Here is a 20,985-nt window from a genome sequence, read left to right as displayed (position 1 = left end):
TGCGGTTTTTTTCGTTTCTCGTTGCCCCTAAACGCAGTTCTTTAATTCGCTCATTCATACAATACAGTATTTAGGACATTGCAAATTGTCTAAGCAGCAAATTGGTCCTGAGGTGAGCTGAAGTAATCATTTAAAAACGGTTTGTTGGCAAGTTATATTTGAGCTTAAGGATCAACTAAATTTGTTTTAGTTGCATGGCGAATTCTGGATGCCAAATGAAGGCGATTTCGATTTGTTCACTGAATTTTGAGATTCCTCCGAATTTAGGTTTATTAAATGGTTTAAATAGGACGACTTTGTAAATATTTCGATCTAACCCAATCTTAATGTTAGATTAATCACGGTCTCTAATGTCAAATAAACAAAGGCTAATACCATTTTCAGTAGCAAAACAACCAGATTCGACCTTCTGCTTTATTGGAGTAGTTCTTGCACTTTTTCTTCTCTCGCTTCTGCCCTGTACCTTACAATCTTTCATTGCAGTTTTTAGGCGGTTCATTCAGTGACTGGTTTTGTTTTGTTTTCTCGTGTATGACACGCGTGTGGTGACGACAACAATATGAGACCGCTGTTTCGAGAACAACTCGGTAGTTTGACCGCACTAGTACAAATGGTCGGAAACACTACGCACGGTTCAGTCCGTTTGTTTTAAAAAATTAAATCTCTATTAGAAATAAGAGCGTCACTCTTTAACACGGAACTCCACGTGATTGAAGAGAACGGAGTGAGGCATTTCTTACAGGGACAATGAAGCTAATATATGATTGTGTTAGGCGAGATATGTGCATGGACCGCGCTGGGAATCTGAATGATGTCCAAGTATGTGCACCAAAAAAATCGTGAGGATTACTCATAGTTGTTCAATAGAGATTTTCCTGGCTCTGACATCCTTTTCTGAGGTTGTTCCAGAATTAATTTTATTAAAATAGATCCAACAAACACAACAATATATTGTAAAATTCAAGCCTTCTGCACGCGTGTTTTGGGAGAAGACCTGTATTATTTATCTAAGGACGATAGAGACCTCCTTGGGAACAGTGTTGCAAAAATACATAAATTTTGTTCTACTGAAAGTACGAGGCCAAAGAAAATCTTGATCGACAGGACCAAGATTCGTACGGTAGCGAGGGCATGGCCACTTCCAGGAAGAAACTAGTTTAAAATGTCCTTAGCAAACATGGCGATCCCTCTTGATTCATGCATTTCGTTAAACAATTTCCATATACCAACTGTTCCCTTAATTCTCACAACGTGCTTCCTCAGTCGTAGAGCTTTGGGTATAGCAACTGGGAAACTAAATTCACTTGGGAATAAAGAAGCTGAAACTGGTATTCTGCTAGTTCCAAATTAGCTGAAGATTCTAAATTTAGCATAAAATTTACCTTTAGGAACTTGGTTGTGATACAAGTCATAGCTACGAACTTTTCAACACGTTTGTGTGGATTTGCATTTATCATTCAGAAAGAAAACTGTTGTTTAACATTTTCTATAGGGATGTTAACTCTAAAAAAGTTTTCTACACTGTTTCACAAACTCTGTCTTAATTGTATCATTTGAGCAGAAGTATTCAAGAAATGTTTTTCCGTGTTAAGAATGACATAACTTGATCAAATCCTGCCCCGTTTCTTGCTGAGAAATTCCCTTTTTAAAGAGCTGTTTGTATATGATTCGATTGCTGCCAAACTCTATCAGGCAGATGGAAACTGTTGCTTTACCATGGCTTGTCTTTTCACCTAACAGAAAACTACCAATTGACATTTTGCATCATACAGACTAACTGCCTCTCCAAAACCTGAAGTCGGCACCATCACAAAATAATGTCTATCTAATTACGAGCTGCTCTTGTTCTGCCAAACATAAAATTTAGTCTCCATACTTATTATAATATAACTATTTATTTACTACTCGTCCTCCTCATCAGAGGACACCACAGAAGGTGGCTCTGCCGATGGCAACAGACCGCATGATACCATGTCCTCTTCCGTCATACATTTGGGATCCATGGCACTGAATCGTTTTCCCATGAATTGCCGAAGATGAATCTGCAAATTAAAAAAAAAAAAATTAAAGATTAGGAGCATAAATAAAATGCAGATCTGATTTACTGATATCTCTGTCTATCAGCCTATCAGCTTTTAGCTTTAGCCTTGCTTGGTTCACCCTTTAACTCTCATGAGTGACCAAGACAGAATTTCTCCTTACAATATCAATACAATATTGACCAGATAAGTAATAAGAATTTAAAAATATCAATTTGAGAATGATTAGTTGATCCAATACCAAATTCTCTGCACTAACATTATGAGAATTGTATGGTTGACAGTAAGGAGAATTACGAATTTGATCTGGGAGTTAAAGGGTTAAATTTCTTTGGATCAATGTCAGTGTCAAAGCAACTGCGCACCTACCCCTCCCCTGACCCAACAACAGTCAACTGATATAAAGGTAGGGTCAATGTTTTGTTGGGGGAGGGGTAGGTGTGCAGTTGCGAGGATCATATTGTAAGTCAGGTCAACTCAAATCTAGCAAATCTACTGCTACTGCTCGTTATCCGAAAAATGCGCGAAGCGACGCGACACGCGTGAGTGTAACATGATAGCTTTTGTCATTATGTAAATTTTCCGTTGTCTACTCGCCGCTTTTTCAAACCCAGAAGTCCTTTGTTTCATACAACAATGAAGGAAACTTCTAGCATTGAATAACAAAGGCATAGGAATCGCGCATTTTTTCGACCATGTGCGCAAAAAAATCGTACATACGCGTCTGACTACACTGCGTCGGAGCGCATGAAATTCGTCTGCGCAGTTAACGTATACGCGAGCGGTACTGTATGTTTTTGTTGGCCAACTGTTTTTTTTTTTTTTCAACAAATCAGTTAGCAAGTTCTGATTATTAATTCTACAAGTTTCCCTGTAAACGAGTTACCAGAGCCACAAATCTATTTATTAATTCTCTGCACTGTCTTCCAAACATTTCTTATAGTTTGAGCAGAGAGAATTTGATGTTTGATAACTAAAGTCTCCACTAGTTTAGATTTCTTCCTTCTAACAACCACTCTGTCTAAAAATGCATGTGTATTCTGAGGGGAAAATCCTTTTTTGTCACTCCTGGTTAGTAAAATCTGAAAAGTGTTTCTTGTTTCTTAGCACACCTGTAGGTAGAGATTAACATCAGCACTCCGGCAAAGATATGGAAAGTTGCCACCCTTCTTTAAATGAGCTCTCTTGGCATCTGGATAACACTTGTAAAGTTCTTCTTTTACTGGCTGTGAGAGGGCACAGTCATCAAAAACCTACGACAGACCCCCAAAAAATGTGCCTTTTATTAAAATAAGATTGAATTAAAATATATCAAAATATGTTTTGTTCTAGAATAAGTATAGTTCTGAAAAATAACATGTTATGAACTAAAAATTATTGGTCATTACAAATGAGATTTGTCTGAAAATAAAATAATAGAATTTATAGAGTAAATTACATCCATTTGAAATCACTGGTGATCCTTGCAATCTGATTGGCTCTAATTGGCACAAATCAGTCACAAATCCCACCATTGTTTGCTCTAAATTGCATATTTTCCCCAGCCGATATGAACTTTTAACTAAAATACATTATCCTATCAGATTTCAAGGCGTGTTTAATTCAAAGGAACCAATCAAATTGCAGGAAAATGGAAGAAAAATTTTGCAACTTTTTATAAAACCAGCCCAGTACTGGATGAAGAAAATACTTGTACATACTATCACCATGCTCATTGGCTGAGAACTTGTCAATTAATCCCAAACAGTGCAGAAAGTTAAAATTGAGGGCAGAAAGTTAAAATTGAGAGCAGAAAGTTGAAATTAAATTGATTGACAGGAAAAAGGAATATATAATTATTGCATAATATATAATAGTAATCACATGAGTTTTCTTGTGCAAATTGGAATAAATCTGCACTCATAGACTTTTCAAAGACTACAGAGGCACTTGACCAACAGGCTCATGCACTTTGGTAAGCCTTATGCTGATTTATCCCAAAGTTTTTTTTTTGGATTTTTTTGGATTTTTTTTGGATTTTTTTTTTGTTTTTGATTAATCCCAAATTGCATGTGATTACATATAAAAATTGAACTCTGCTCAGTTCAATTACCATCAGTTATCAAATGCCCGAAAAAGACAATGGTCTGTATCTTTCAACAAATTAAAAATAACATTGTTTTCTTTTTACAGTATCAGCAAAACCTAGCTAAATGAAATTTTGTACGTTAAAAATGAATGACTGTTCAAGTTACTTTTAAGGATTTTAGGAATTACATTATATAGCTTAAGAGTCAGTTTCACTCATATTTCTCTATTGGATATAGGTCTGGTGGTAACTACTTACATCAATAATAGTTGTAGGAATTCCAGCAAGTTTCTGTGGCTCAACATACGAGTCCAAACAGTTAAGTGTCAATCTTGATGCCAATTCACTTCTTCCCAAACTTTCCAGCTATAAATCAAGAACATGACCACATTTAAGATATGCTAGGTAAATATTTTAATAAGTACTTTGTGTGTGTACTTGAGGACTGAATGGCACTCCTGAATCTACAAATAACATGACATTCAAAGGTTAAAAACATTTATCCTCATTGTTTGCATTTTGCATCATGGTAAGTCTGCCAATATAGAGCAAACAGGTTGAAAAGCTGGATAACCTCATGAGTGATTTATTAAGAATGTTTAGCTTCTTCCAAATGCTGTATAGCTAATACTGGCCAACAAAAACTGCAGAATTGCAATTACAATAAAATATAATCTACCTTAGGTGTAAAAACTGTTTAAAGTGTACTTTAGCAGCCTTGTAAAGTTGGATGCCTGTGTCAAGCTATCATTTTCCATTAACACAATGAAGAATTAATCACCAGTAATAAAGGAGTTAAAACACCCAACTACTGTAGCATGTAGGAGGCACAAGTTTGCATCCCATTGATTCCAGAATTTTTTCAGGTTTGTTTCCTGCAATTTCTTTAATTAAAGCTTAAATCCCTTTGTAACCCTTTCACGTCAGATCTCATTAGTAATTCTCTTAACTGCTTGCCTTAAAATTCTTATATGATTTTATTTTGGAGAATTTAGTACTGGATCAACTAATAATCCCCTAATTGACATTTTTCTTTACTCTCATCACTTGTCTGCTTGATATTGTAAGGAGAAACTATTTTATCTCAGTCACTCATGGGAGTCGAACAGTTAACTTCAGCATCATCTGCATGTCAAAATATAACTTTTTTAATTTCACTGTGAAACCAAACTGAATCTGGTTTCATCATGAATTTTTACCTATCTTATAAGTCTTGTCTTAGTTATATTTTAATTCTTTATCATTAGAAGGCACTATATTTTGAAATTTCTTTGCATGTTCCTGTTTGATTAATGCATGTAACACTTACCCTCTCCACCATAAAGTCTATTGAATCAGCTATGTCCTCATCAACTTCTTGTGTTGTGAAATTGTTCATAATCATTTTCTTCAAGACAAAGGCAGGCATTACCCAAAAGCTGTTAAAAAAGAAAAAAAAGAGGAAATAAATGCAAAAATTAAAATTAAGGAGACTTGCTAAGTTATGCTGAGATCAATGATGTCTTTACTAGAACAATTACCAAACTTCCCTTTTAAAAATTAATTCTTTCCAATGGCTAGGGAGGTTACATCAACCAAAATCCTAGATAATGCAGGAAGCAATAGACTTTTCATTGTCAAGGTGATTGCATTCTTACTAGTGGGCAACAATAATCTGATACAATTGTTTTTAAAAGTCCATCCTGATCACTTCAGTCAGGCAAGGTAGTCATTAAGAGCGAACACATGTACAAGTTTATCACTTCTTATCAGGGGATGTGATCATGACCACCAAATGTATTCTACAAGGAGGGGAAAAAATAATCGCCCTATGCATTGTTGTACTAAACTACAGTAAGTAATGTTAAGTGTGTCCTTGAGCCAAACAACCAACCCAGTCAGAGCTTATCCCAGTTTCCATAGCATGAAGTGACTAGTATCAACACTCACCACTCATCCCTGGATTGGATACTCTTACATCTCAAAGTAACCCCCAATTTCTTTTGTTATTGTACTTTCAGTTAGTCAACTTACCTAGAAGCAGTTGAAGTCTGCTGAAAAACAGAAGTATCAGCAAAAGCATTGCACAGAATCAGTGAATGTACTCTTGGGCTTTTGTGAGTCATTTCTGCAAACTTCTGTGCAAGGAAACCTCCAAGAGATGCCCCAAATATATGGACCTAAAAAAGAGGAAAATTTATCAAGTAAGGACCACTGACAATTACTTTTCAAGATACCCTAAAAATCACTTGTAGCTAAGTGCAGTAACAAGCTCATGTGAATTAACATAAACTTTTTAGGAGGAACAAATTTAGAATTTTTAAATGAGTAGTTGGTAAAGGGTACCTGCTTTGCAAGGGGCAGCAGAGACTTATTCACACCTTTACCACCTTCCCCCCCCCCTTCCTTATTCAACCAAAATTCTTAAGCATGTAAGAGAGAGAGAGACCTTTTTACTTTTACCAGGTATTTTTCCAGATTTGCTTTCATGGTTATACAGGGACCATCTACCTGGATTTATCCTTCACCCCCCTCTGGATAACTCCAGTGGTAATCATTACCAAAACAAAAAATTGTATTTGCAAAAGATGTGACTCTCAGCCTCTTAAGAGAAATAGTCTGTAACTTTTGCACTTTTTCAAAAAATTGCAGCCACTTAAGCTCACTGATTTGGCTGAAATTTGGTATAAAGGCTGATGTTAGGGTCCTATTCATGAAATGGATAAAGTTCCAGTTATGTTGTTTTTGCTTGACAAAATTGGTAAAGCCAGCCTAGTCTGGCCATACTTGCCCACCAACATGGTATATCAAAGCTGTTCTTAGGACTTCAACTTGAGTCCTGTCGTAAAGATTTCCTGACATCTCTTGAAAGAAATATAAATGTCTATCCTTTTTCTTTAAATTTATTGGCCATAAAAGTGGGAGATGACAGATTTTGATCACAAGTTATCTCAATGTTCAAAGGTAGATGTAGTTTTGTACTACCTTGAACAGTAAAAAATTTACCCCAACTTGTTAGCCTGACATCTCCTATGTTATCTCAATCCAGAAGCTACCTTTACTTTGAATAATGTTTGTTCATTGATAAATTGATTCCATTAAAACAAAAAATGGTAGCAATTTAAAGGTCAAAGGAGAAAAGTCATCAATCTAGGATAAAGGTCTAGGTACATATTTCCTCTGGAATAAAAGCAAATTTCTAAGTTTTCCCAATAGTATGGAAGAATCTGTTGATTTTAGGCAAAAGCAAATATCTCTGAGCAACACTGTAGCAATAGGATAAATATTTGGTTACCCACTAAATGTAAACAATCGATTTGCCATTAACACATGAAGGGGTTGATTTTAATTACCATTTTGAGAATGAAAAATTTTGAAAAGAAAAGATTCTTGCAAATTCCAGCCTAGTTCTTTTGATGGCGGTTGGTGAGTTACTCAATTTTGATGCCTATAAGCTTCAATTGAAATTGATACTACTTGTCACACCTTGTTATGTAAATTACATCATGTTTTTGAGCCAGTCTTTGTTTTGTTTTTTGTTTGTTTTACATTTTTATTTCTATTAAGAAAACCCAACGTTTCAGGATGCTACCTTGCAAATTGTTCTTTTTCACCAATGGTGAGCACAAAATGCATACATAAGGTGCTTCCACTAAGGGCATCGACATGAATCGAGTGTTGTTTGAAATAAACATCACCTTGTTGGAATGTGCAAGCAATCGTTAATTTAGCTAACTCTAAGATCTTTTCTGTTTTGAGAGACTGTTTGTGGAGGATATTTAAAAAAATTTTTTTTGTTGACTCTATGCTAGCTACTTGTATACAAGGTCTAGAGTTTTAAAGCTTAAAAATTGAGTAGAAAGTCATGGTCACTGAGTTTTCCTTTTTCAAAAAAATGATATTGGCTAGGGCATTTGAACATGATTTTGGCCCCAGGAGCAGGAGTTTAAAGGAATTAATTTTCAAATGTTCAAATACCTGCAAGGAGGAAGTTGAAGTTTCAAATTGATCATCACATAAGCATGAAATTTGTCTCATGACCTACTCTAACCCACAGTAATTGAATTTTGCATCTCAAAGAAGCATCAATGAGGTTTAAACCTCGTAAATGAGGCTTCATGTCTCAAGTACACCATGATAGGTATATGAACTTGCTCTAGGTGATGGCATATGTGAAACTATCCTCAGAAAACCTTGAAAAACCACACTTGACCAAAATTATTCTTGAGCATTCTCTTCATGTAATGTCATAAAGAAATGGAAAAAAAAACTGAATTGCTTAGGGTTGGTAGTTCTCGTTAAATTGAAAGGTTTTTCCATAGTATAAGGATGTGAAATTTCTGGACAGTGAAAGAACCCTCACTATTTTCTTCTGATCAGAAAATTAATTTAAGAGCTTTAAAGACTAGGTCCCAAACATAGCAAGGTCACTACAGGTTGATAATTTTTTTTCCTTGACTGTCTTCTTTCCCCTATTTTTTTAATTTCCGAAATCTGTTCATCTATGAACAAACATTATTCATAGTAAATGGTAACTTCAGAAGTAAGGTAAGGCTGGAGTTATTAGGTTACTAAGTTGGGATAAATTTTTCACTGTTCAAGACAGCCTAAAGTGCCCTTAAAATGTTTGGATCATATCTTGTTAAAACCAGATTTTTCCCATGTTTGTTTCAATAAATGTTAAGAGGAAGGGAAGATCTTTCATGGATAACACAAGATTTTGAGAAAGCTTTACAACAGGACTTGAATTAAATCCAAAAGATCACCATCGATCTGCCTATATTGGCAAGCAAGTATGGGCAGACCATGTGCAATTTCCTAAATTTTTTTTTGCCAAGAAAAAATAACTGGAACTTTTTAATACCCATTTCATAATCAGGAACCTAAAACAAGACTTCATGCCAAATCAATGAAATGAAGTGGCGGACAAAAGTTTGAAAGTTACAGACTATATGCTTTTTGTTCCCTCTGCAATATATACACCAACCTCATCTAGTTTCAGGTAATCCAAAAGTCGTCTGAAGCCTTCAGTCCACTCACCATATGTCCAATACACAGGATACTCTACCTGAAAACATTAAAGAAGATTTAAGATTTAGCATGTTTTGAGGAAAAATTGAGGCAAAGGGCCTTATACACCTAATACACCTGAGTCAAGTCAGAGTCGCTTGACTCTGATGATGACTTTTGCTAAGATTGTGGATATACCAGACAAAATCCACTGACAACAGCTTTTCTCAGGATTACCCTCACCCAGACAAAAAATAATATGATCAAATGGTTTCAAATCATTACTTAATAACACTATGATCACTGAAAAGGAAACAGCTCTTAAAAAGATATCCATTGGACTTGTGATTAAAACCTTTAGACCCTGATATCAGCATGCATATTCTTGACACTGTTCTCTACACATTTCCTAAGATATTGACTAGGAGAATTTGTGCAGCGATCCAAAGCTTCTTTAGTCGCTGATTATTTCTTTAATTCTTGTGACTTTAACCCTTTCACTCCCACAAGTGACCAAGACAGAAGAGTACTGGCCATCCTTTGTTTTCATAGTATTTTTCAGTAGAACTGATAGGAGATTTAAGAAGGACAGGGTGCCTATATTTTCTTTTCATCATGTAAAACACACACAAACCAAAATTCTTCCATTTGCCATGACAAAGGATAACCCTTGAAATATCAACTTTAGAACTTCTTTACAGTAGCCAGTTTTCATTATCAACTCAGTTAGTACAACCAGATTATCTTGTTATACCCTTACTGACACAGCACCATAGTTCCTTGAAAATTTACCCCCTTATTTCATTTGCCTATTTTATATACTTGGTTGCTTGGAATTGCATTTATTCTAAGGGAGTGCTCTTTTGAGGATAGGTGATAATTGAATTATTTATTTTAATTATGAAACTTACAGATATCACCCTGTAACCAAGACTTGAGAGGGTAAGAATTTGTTTGAAAAACACATCAGCAGTACCACTTGCAGGGGGTAAACAAACAAGGGGGCACTGTACACTACGAGGACCTGCATCATATATCAACCACTCTTTTTCATCATCATTATCAACAACAATCTGTAAATGAAAAAAGAAACTATACTACATATCAAATTTATTATTTATTTAGTAGCGCACAATAATTGAGAGGAATTCTCTTGAAATTTCAATTTGTCAAAGAAGAACCACATGCATTCATACAACTCCAGATCAACCATGAAAATTAGGTATTATGTCTGAAAAGTAACTGTATGGATTCACTTGTTCAGAATTGAAAGCCCTCCATGTCATTGTCATCATCATCATCTTTTATTTGCCTTATGTACACAACACAAAAAATTTATTTACAGCAGTTATAGCTAGAAGGCGAGGAGACCCAGGAAGCCACTGGGCTTATGGGAGAGCCACCTCAATGTCAAGTGTGAATCTGGTCAATTTTAATGGGATTGACAGGAAAAAAAATTACCTGATTTCCTCTCCTGCAAAGAAAGATACCCAAATTTACTTTAACCCACAATTTCAATGTTGTGGGTTATGAAAGGGGAGCTTAGAGAGTTTGCTCTGTACAAGTTAGATGACAAAAACCAAGAGAGTAGACATCTACATTGGATGAAGAGAGTCAAGACTGGGAACCTACAGAGAGAACATTTCCCTTAATAATGATGGGATGGTTAGATGGGGAAATTGGAAAAGGGATTTTTCCAAGTTGAAGAAGACATCTCCCGCACAATGAAATTAAGTAAAATGTACCTTGCACAAGAAACGATTTGTAATCTACGCAAAATAATAAGCTAAATGAAGTATTCTATAATACAAATAATTGTCTAGTCCTCCTTAATACAGTGAACAATTTATCATACGGTCAACGAGAAGAGATCCAGAAAATTTTGTAAAATGCAACGAGGCATGTCAAAAAGCATTTCCCTTTGACTTCCGTCTAAGTGTATATATGCAATATTGTTTAAATATTTTTTATTAGCACTTATATTCACAATATGGAGGAAAAGTTTCATCCATTGAAGAAAAAAACTTGTCTTGAGCAATCAGTGCATGTGAGACCTCGAGTGATCAAAGTTGGACCGATCATGTTAGCGCAAGCATTGCACGAGAAATGTGCATGATCCTTGAACAGATCAACGCGTATTTGAATCGTTGATTCGTAACATTCTGAATTTCAATATTTTGAGCAATAAACTTCGTGAAAATAGTATGAATGTGTACAGCTTTTTTACTTACCCGTTTCAAAGGGACAGAACTGCGAAAGCTTATGTATTCTTGAGATCGTGTAATTGCGCTCGCACCAGCCGCCATATTGATAAAGCTCAACTAGATTCCAGATCTCCTGTGTGTTTTTTTTATGGATGAAGAAGCGACTGAAACAATCGAATTTGTCCAACCTAAAGCTTGAGGTAAATCATGTACAAAACTCCTCCATGAATGCTTAGTAATTGAAGTTCCGGAGGCTCGAAAGGAACTTAAACTGAAATGCAATCCTTTAAACTAAAGTTGGACTCAGTCCTTATTGGGGTCTGAGCAAACACATCGTGTTGATTGAGGACTGGGACTAATGAAAATGAACGCGCACGAAATTTGTACTAAAGGAGGTTTTTTGGTTTTTTTAAGGAAAATTCTTTATCTTTCGTTTAAAAGATGCGTGTCCTTTACTCAAAAAAATAGGGAAGCAGGAAAGCAAACTAACAAGGAAGATAAGTCACAAAGTCCGGATGCAGATTACAAAGTCCAATGAACAATTTTAGGAATCTTACATGACGTATATATCGAAATCGCAGCACAGCAGTTGTTGTGTAGTTCCGGGTTTGCTGAACTCAAGACGACGGGGTAAGCTAGATTCTTTACCTCAATCATTTTATGTAGATAGAGCAATGCTAATGCATGGAAACATTTCTTAAAACTTAGCCGGATACAAAAGGGAACGGTTAGCTTCTTCGAGTGATAAGATTTTGGAGAGAGTCTTCCAATTTTGATCATCAACATCAACTGTAATCGTTACTTCAAATGAATTTATTTACCCCCAGTAAATCGCGGTATATATCTAGATATGACTAGGTGAATGGAACGTTTGATGTAGGATACATACTAGTCTTACGTTCCATTTCAAATGTCAATCTTGCCTACAAACTTTCCTGCGTAAGTCTGCTCGCAATGAGTTAAATTGTGCGTGACCGAGTTGATCAACTTCAATACGCCGGTAGATGTTGCACCTTAAAAAAAAGGGAAGCATAGCTTTGATGGTACATGATATTTATAGAATGGGAAGACAATATGAACGCTTTATTGTTATCGAGAAGTCAAAATGGTTTACTTTAACGCGATTATTGCGCGAACCATTCACCATTATGACTTAGTGGAGGAATTGCCAGTGATCGGACCCCATCGATTGCGTGATGATCCCCGAGAAGGCTAGAAGGAAATACATGGCGAAGGTTGTTTCGCCGGTCCAAAAAACGATTTTGGAGAGAGACCAACGCTTTCTCGCCGTCTTTATAATTTAAAAATGGATTTAAACAATGTTGATGCGAGGGAAATGTAGGTTTTTGTTTGAATAACCATAAAATATGTAATAAAATCAACCAAAAAAACTTCTTTCCTCGTGTAAGGTTAATTGTGAATTTGACATCGCGTAGTAGTCTCAATACTACAAGTTTGCTTTAAATCGCCAATAAATAACTTAATAAAGCCCTTTTTAGGTATTTACAGTACTTATATAAAGTATATTTCTGGCTTTTCCCTTGACTCGGTAATACAAAGGGGCGCTACAACAGCTACCTCGAGGCAGCAGGGCATTGAAATGGTTTGTCTGAGCACAGTTGTTGTGATTCATTTAAGCGATTGTAGCGAACGCACTGGTAGATTTTCAAATTTTAATTATTTATCCAGTGCACGTGATTTCTGAAATACGTGAAGATGACCCAAATCTCAGTACAATGATAGCAAACAAGGTACATGTAAATGAAAATTTAACGAAGATCAAGAATATCCCTGACAGTTAGGATAATTCTAAGCAAAGATAGAGACACTCAAGTAAAATTGGCGCAAAAACTTATTTGAAAATGCTATTACCGCGTAGAGATTGGAAACTAGGAAACTGCTGAAAGTCGTTGCAACAAATTCTTTGTTGTGATCGCTGAGAGTGAATCAGCGTTGATCATCGGTTCAAGATTTGAACCATTTCTTCTGTGACAATGAGTATTGGTACAAATGGACTCATAAAAACCGCCTTCCAACTGAATAGAAGGCTTTCTGCAGCATTTAAATCACTGATAGTCTTCCAGTCGCTTCAACATGGAGAAGGGAAGCAGGCCTCCGCCGTTTTCAGGGCACGCCCACAACACCGGACACCGCCTGCTCTGGAACAAAGTAAAGTTTATTGATAGTGACGCCCATTTCTACACACGTAGGGTGAAAAAGGTAATTCTTATAAGACTTCACCCTCACAACATCAACAGTGACAGTGGAATAGAGATCCTAGAAGGCTGGATGCTGACGATCGAGAAACACAACAGCAGGAGACTCGTGCGACAACGGACCGAAAAGGGAACTTGATACGAAGATGCACCAATACAGCTGTGGAATACCATCCAATCACATCTGAGCACCACAGCATTTAAAATAATTTGGTTTTCTCAACTGAGTGGATAATGTACACTGGCCACCATAAAGAGTTTTTAAACTAACGTTTCAAGCGGTAGTCTTTCGTCAGAGCGAATGGGGGAATTGTGGCTTTTGTGTGTGTTTTTATGCAGAAAATGGAGTTAACGAGAACAAACTTGCAAACTCCAAACTTCCCGCGTGCATACATAAGTCAATTTATTATTTTCTCAGAGGGCACGGTAACGAATATTGAAATCTGATTAGTTCATAGCGCGGTCCGTACTTTCCTATCGGGCACGGTAACGCTTTCGTGAGTCGCCGAGTACATCCCAACCTTCGTCGCCATTTATCATAAATTTATCTCGTTTTTCCGGCTAAGCAGCATTTTTAAGCAAAGACGTCGGTCACTACCTTGAGCCGATAAATAACTTGTTAATCCTCTCTTTTCTCTCTCTCAAATCAGTTTGGTTGACAGAAAAATATTGATAGAAATAGTAGAGATGGTAAGTTTTGAACTCGGTAAAGAATTAAGAAAGATGTTTTTCGTCTTGTCACGAGCGTGGGACAAAGAAATATTCTAAGACCCCATGAGGAATCGAACCTCAGACCTTCGGATTTGCGCTCCGATGCTCTACCACCGAGCCACAGAGACTCTACAGTGAGTGAGGTCTATTACGAACTGTCATTAAATTGGTTGACAAGCAACCTAAAAACCGTCTGTAATTAAAATATATTAAAGTTCACACGGCAACCAGGTGGACAATCAGACATGATTTGGGGCTACTCTGGTTTACAGATTTAATGAATGTAACCGAAGAAGTTACAATTCATAGACCCAATGTTTCGACACTCCTGTCTAGTGCCTTCATTAGGGGTGACTTAAACGCTGCAACAAGAGGTCCTTTTATATGATCACTAATTAGCTGCCTTTTTTCTGACGAGGTGTAAATAGGCGTCAGGAAGTAAGCCGCCATCGTCACGATTTAAAGGAGCGTGGGCGGAGTTAATATGCCAAGCTTCCAAACAAAGGCGCTGGTAGTGACGCCAATTTAGTGGTGATAATTTTAGAATTATCCCACCCAATATTCTATGGTTAGTTAGGCATGTGTGCTTCGATAAAGTTTAATTTTCCTTTTTGCAAAAGAAAATCGCTTTTTGATGCTCTTTCAAACGTGTACCAAACTGAAGTTTGGTCTGTCCGTTGCAAGGAATAGAATAAATGGCGTCGGTTCGTTGTTCTTTCGTGACAGGATTCTTTTGCAAAAAGGAAACTTCAGCGTTATCGGAGCGCACATGCCGAACTAACCACACAATTCCATAACCTTGGACTTTTTGTTACTGTCCATCGGTTTGGATACAAATTGAGATGGCGAAACAATTTTAAATCCAAAAATGACATGTTCTACTAAATTGCTTATACAAATAAGTTGATGTCATATTGGCCTTAATGTGGATTCCTTAGCTTCATTCATTTGATTTATATTCGTTTTTAATAGATTGATTACTGAACAGTGAATCAGTGAAACAAAGCACTTATGGAGAACGCAGAAAAGATACTCCAGGCTCTTTTTCTTGGCATCTCAATCGCGTCGGTTTTGCTACAAACTTGTCGATACAGAAAGGCTATCGAGCTGTTTACTGAATGCTGTGAGTTTCTGAATAAGCACGCTTCGAAGTTAGAGGCCCAAATATCAAAGTGCCTTCAGCACTTTGTCTACACCAGGTTATCTCAGATTTATTTCCATATCGGAGACTCTAAGAACGGCTTTGAAAACAGAGAAAAGGCAAACGCTCTATATCCCCAGATGGCTGGCAGTAGAGATTCAGCTAAATGTTTCGCCAAACCTCGTAATGAGCACGTGCCCAAGACCTATGACTCTCCAGATAATGAGGAGGATCAAGAAACTAATGAAAATCCATTATCAGCCAAGAATTATAGAGACAAGATTAAGGAAGCAGTTGAACTTGACAGGCTCAGTCATTTAGCTCTTTCTCGTTTCGAATACTCCCAAGCCAGACGCCATTTAGAAAGGTTTGCTAAACTGTGTGGTGAGCTTGGGGACAAGAAGAAAGAGGGAAATGCACTCTGTCGTCTCGGCGAGCTACATAAGTCACTTGAAGAATATGATCGGGCGCAAACATATTTTGAAAAGGCCTTGCTTATGGCGGAGGAAGATGGGGACATCTACATGCAAGGGGTAGCCATGGGCAGACTTGGGACTTTATGTAACTTTCGCGGTGAATTTACTAAAGCAAAATGCTTGCGTAAGAAAGTGCTCGAAATAAATGTGAAAATCGGTGACAAGAGAGGAGAAATCGTTGATTACAGATTCCTCTCTGGTGTTCTGCTCAATCTTGGTGAATTCAAAGAGGCTCTAGAATGTTGCCGAAAGGCACTCACTCTTAATGAAGAAATCGGTGACATAAACGAAGAGGCCTCAGCATACAGTGATCTAGGTGATGTTCATAAAAAGTTGAAAGACTTCGAAATGGCAGAGCACTGCTACAAAAGAGCGATAGAAATATATCAAGAAACTGGTGACTTGGAAAGTGAAGAAAGTGAAAACATTCGACTCGGAGATCTTTACCGTTTTTTTTGTGAGTATGACCTTGCACTTAAAAGCCATGAACGGAGTCTAATCTTAACAAAGCAAATGGGTAATAAAAGAGGAGAAGCTAGGCAATACTGCAACCTTGGAGCTGTTTATAAAGATCAAGGAGACTACCTCATGGCTAAGGAGTGCGGCGAACAGGCGCTTGCCATCAGCAGAGAAGAGAATCACGTAAGGGGGCAAGCCATTGATTACGGCAATCTAGGAACTATCCACCAGCATTTAGGTGATTACAAAACGGCGTACGAACTCCACCAAAAAGCACTAGAGATTAAAACTCAAATTGATTTCAAAGAAGGAATGCCTGCAGATTACCTTAATCTTGGTCACTGCTGTAAGCATCTTGGTGAGTACGCAAAAGCGAAGGAGTTTTGGCTTTTAGGACTTGATATCGCTAGGACTGTTGGCGACAGTCAGAATGAATCGAATATAATTGCTAGTTTGGCAGATGTGGAGCGCACAATTGGCGAGTATGAAAGCGCAAACGCTTATTATCAACAAGCACTTCATATCAGCCAAGAGGCTGGAGACCTCAAGCAACAGGTAACTCTGACCTGCAACCTTGCCGGACTACTTGCTCAGTCTCAAGGTGACGAAGATAGAGCCAAGGCAGATCTTGAAAGATGCTTGCAAACACTGAAAAGAATTGGAGATAAGGAGGGAGAGAGTACTGCTTTAGCAAACCTTGGAATTCTTTATACTTCACTGGGTAAACATCGTGAGGCGATAGAATACAACGAACAGGCTCTTGACATTGCAAAGGAAATTAATGACAAAAAGGGGGAAATGGTTATCAACAGCAACTTAGGACAGCTTTACTTGTATCAAAAAGAATTTAAGAAAGCATCTGATTGTTTTAGTACTGCACTTTCAATCTCTCGAACGTCGAAAGACTTAATAGTAGAAAGCCGTACCTACTGCGATATAGCAATGCTGTGTTTAACAAGAAACGATGTACCAAAAGCTTTCTCGGCCCTCTCAGCAAGCATAAAGGTGCTTGAAAAAATGTCGGTCATACATGGAGAAAGCGAAACCTTTCAGATTGGCTTTGCAGACCGTCACAACGATCCTTATCGATTAATGGTTGTTGTCTTGCTTAAACTAGGAAATATTGATCAAGCTTTGTCAGTGTCGGAGCTTGGACGTGCAAGATCATTGGCTCAGCAAATGGAAACTCAATATTCCGCGAAACCTTTACCTAGTTTTGATCCTTTTCAATGGATTGATCCAAAAGACGTTGTCCGGAAAAAACCCTACACGTGCCTGTCATTTTGTTTTTATGCCGGGTATGTTTTTTACTGGGTTTTAAAGGCTAACATGAAGACAATCTGCAAAGAGATGTCATCGAGACAATGGCTTTCAGCAGACAGTCAACCTCAACGCGACTTCTTTCAAGATAAGTTGAAGGATCTGGCAAATAAGTGCTACAGAGAGTTTTCACTTTTGTCGGGAGAAAGATGCGAAGATCGCTATTTGGTCCTTCATGATGAACATTCTGAAGCTAGATCGCCAACCAAATCTGAAGGAAGCCCGAAGCATAAACAAAGTCTCAAGGCTTGTCAAGTCGAGGAGAAGAATGAAGGTGGATCAGAAGAAGACCAACCCCTCAAAGTGTTGTATAAAGTCACCATAGCTCCTGTGGCCTATCTTCTGGAAGGATCTGAAGAGATAGTTGTTGTCCCTGATCGTTCTCTATACATAGTTCCATTTTCTGCATTGATGAACGAGAAAGGAGAATTTGTGGCAGAAAGGTTCAGGGTTCGGTATACTCCATCATTGACGACTCTTAAGCTGATCCAAGACAGTCCTGCAGATTATCACAGTGAAAGTGGTGTTCTCCTAGTTGGCGACCCTGCTGTTGGTACACTTCCTCGTTTACCATGTGCTAAAAAAGAAGTTGAGATGATTGGAAATATTCTTAATGTTCGACCCTTAACTGGTGAAGAAGCTACCAAGGAAGCGGTACTACACAAGATACACTCTGTAAGTCTTATTCACATTGCTGCACATGGTGAAGAAGAAAGAGGTAATATCGCATTAGCTCCATCCAACCGAGAGAGGGATGACTTTCTGTTGACAATGGCCGACATTTCAGCAGTCAGATTGCGAGCCAAACTGGTGGTGCTCAGTTGCTGTCACAGTGGAAAAGGACAAATCAAAGCTGAGGGAGTTGTTGGCATAGCTCGAGCCTTCTTAGGATCTGGTGCTCGCTCAGTGTTGGCGTCTCTCTGGGCCGTGGACGACGAAGCAACAATGGCGTTCATGAAGCAATTCTACCAGCACTTGGTGAATGAAAAGAGTGCGAGTGAATCTCTTCATGAAAGCATGAAATGGATGAGAGAGAACCCAGACTACTCGGAAGTGAGAAAATGGGCACCATTCGTGTTGATTGGAGATGATGTGTCATTCCAATTTGCCAAATGAGTGGAAGTCCTGGGATGTAAGTACGATGCAGTGATACAAAATTAGGTTTAAAAAAATATAATAACGCAATTCAGAAGCATGTCTGGTACACTGCAACACGTGACGAAGCAAGCGTGTTTTTCAGTGACGGAATCGGCTTACAATTTCTTTTTGTTTAACAGCGAGAGAGAATTGTTCGTAACTGGAGGAGGATTTACCAGGTGTCTCAACACAATAAACTGTGAAAGATGTCGCTGTTATGAAGGGACTCTGAGAGGAAATACAAGTTTAGCTAATATCTTTATTTCATTAGACTTTTAATTTTGAAGTGTTAAATTATTATGAGTTTTACTAGACGTGTCCTTCATTTGAGAAAATCTCAGTGCTATGCTCAGAGATGCGAGGACGGAGACAGCTTCAAAGAAAATGTAATTTGAGTCGTAAAAGAAGACGAATAAGAAATTAATTTATCATTTAAACTGCGGTATTATACAGGGATTCCAGGTTGATAAATGAATGGCAAAGCCTTCACTCTTCTCGATCCATAGTTGTTTATCAAAATTTTCTCGGATGATGGCTGCTAAAACACTGAAAAATCCGTATCGCTTAAAGACAATGACGTTCAAAATTTCCCAGAAGGAGAAAGTTAAGTTATCAGTGGCTTTGGTAGTGGTATTTCTCGCGGCTGAAAACGAAACTTGACAGCTGGAAGATTTTGTCGCTGAGGAAAAAGTCATTAACTGACAATTTTGTAAATTGAATTTTACCTCACTGTTTGTTTTTGTAATGATTCAAGGAAGTTTTCTTATCTTGAGCCTTATCGCCAACCCATTTTACAATTTTTCGGAGATTTGGATTCCATTTTTTCTATTATATAATTAAGTCGACTTTCTTGTCCGTAAAGGGCTATTCTGTTTATACAATAAACAAATTAATACATGGGCATGCGTACAGATGAAATTTCTCTTCGAGTGTTTAACTCAACAACTTACAAGTGAGTGCATGCAGCTCACTCGTGAGCTATCGAGTCGAACACTTGAACGGAAATTCCATATCTACGCGAGCCCATGTATGATTCTTTACATAACATTGTAAATAGGTGAGTGTTAATTAAAATACTTATTTGAAAAGCCTAAAATGCGACTGTCATGAATAATAAACCTTGTGTGTCAAACAAAAGACAAGAACTTCCAAAGTGTTTAATTGTTCATCTTCAAAAACTAAAAATGAATAATTGTGATGAAATGAAAACCATAGGCTTAAATTTTAATCCGAGTTAATCATCCCAATCCTTAACCATCCTGTGGCTCCTTAATCTATTCTTAGCTTTAATCCCAAGAAATCACTCTTGTAATCTTCCACAGGGACACAAACAAACGATTTTCATCTATACTCTCAGGGTATCCTACCATAACATCGAGGTTGTAGCTTTCACTGACATACTGTAGCAATCGTGAATACCCCAGTCGAGAGGAAAATTAACTTTAAAAGGTAATCAGATATTTCATCGAAATATTATGGGCCAGCACAAGATTTCATTTGTATCATTTGATCTCAAATGCGATGGCTTCAGTTCCTCTGATGTCGAAATCTTAATCCTCTAACTCCGATGAGTAATTAACATCCTATTTCTCCTTACAGAAGCACAGCACAAAGGTTATGAGAACAGAAGAAATGATCACCAACTTAAGAAGCTCTTGATTTTCAGAAAAATTCTCCATGTCAGCAACTTAGGAAATGTGTAGATGAAAGTATGGAGAATATACATACTGATGTTTGGGCTTAAATGGTGAAACCACTAAGTTCAGCAAGAAATTAAAAGAGGCCGTTTTAATGTAAGCCTTAACTGTTTACATAGTTGGTCCTTTCTTGATTATCAAAATTAGGAAAACGAACCGAAACTTTCACAGAACGTTACAAATGATATAGACGTTGTGACACGAAGAAAAAGATATTTTCATATCTACTGAAGATTTTAAATTGATGATGACACCAAGCAACCCGAACCATTCCCCCTTAATCCTCGAACGTGAAATATGATGGCGGCGATTGAAAATTCAATAGATAATATTGAGGTAGCGTGCAACAGTGATAGTTAGCCTTTGCATCGACAGGCTCAACGAGATTTATTTCTTCCAATTCAATAAAAAAAATAATGTGTGGATCAATGACATTTTAATACGAGTGAATTAAAACGACCTCAAGGATACTTTTTCTTTCTTTTAACGTTTTAGTTAGTGGTGTAGGAATTTTATAATTTATCTGAA

At 37.4% G+C, this 20,985-nt stretch overlaps 2 protein-coding genes across 2 annotated transcripts; one reads left to right on the top strand and one right to left on the bottom strand.

Moving 5' to 3' along the window:
• Positions 1-900: 900 nt before the first annotated feature.
• Positions 901-11,596, bottom strand: LOC131794676 (maspardin). Its single transcript, XM_059112208.2, has 8 exons — positions 11,328-11,596; positions 10,008-10,169; positions 9,074-9,154; positions 6,121-6,266; positions 5,417-5,525; positions 4,366-4,473; positions 3,152-3,292; positions 901-2,042 (listed from the first exon to the last, which is right to left on the bottom strand). Exons 1-8 carry the CDS (start codon positions 11,400-11,402, stop codon positions 1,902-1,904), a joined length of 963 nt encoding a protein of 320 aa, XP_058968191.1. The 5' UTR covers positions 11,403-11,596; the 3' UTR covers positions 901-1,901.
• Positions 11,597-11,905: 309 nt separating this feature from the next.
• Positions 11,906-19,811, top strand: LOC131794722 (tetratricopeptide repeat protein 28-like). The gene is made up of 3 exons (XM_066165554.1): positions 11,906-11,930; positions 15,200-18,755; positions 18,901-19,811. Exon 2 carries the CDS (start codon positions 15,239-15,241, stop codon positions 18,737-18,739), a length of 3,501 nt encoding a protein of 1,166 aa, XP_066021651.1. The 5' UTR covers positions 11,906-11,930; positions 15,200-15,238; the 3' UTR covers positions 18,740-18,755; positions 18,901-19,811.
• The last annotated feature ends 1,174 nt before the right edge of the window (positions 19,812-20,985 follow it).

The sequence above is a fragment of the Pocillopora verrucosa genome, chromosome 4 (genome assembly GCF_036669915.1).
Source record: "Pocillopora verrucosa isolate sample1 chromosome 4, ASM3666991v2, whole genome shotgun sequence".
NCBI classification, from domain to species: Eukaryota; Metazoa; Cnidaria; class Anthozoa; order Scleractinia; family Pocilloporidae; genus Pocillopora; species Pocillopora verrucosa.
Note: the sequence above shows the minus strand (reverse complement) of the source record. Positions and strands in the feature narration are given on the sequence as shown.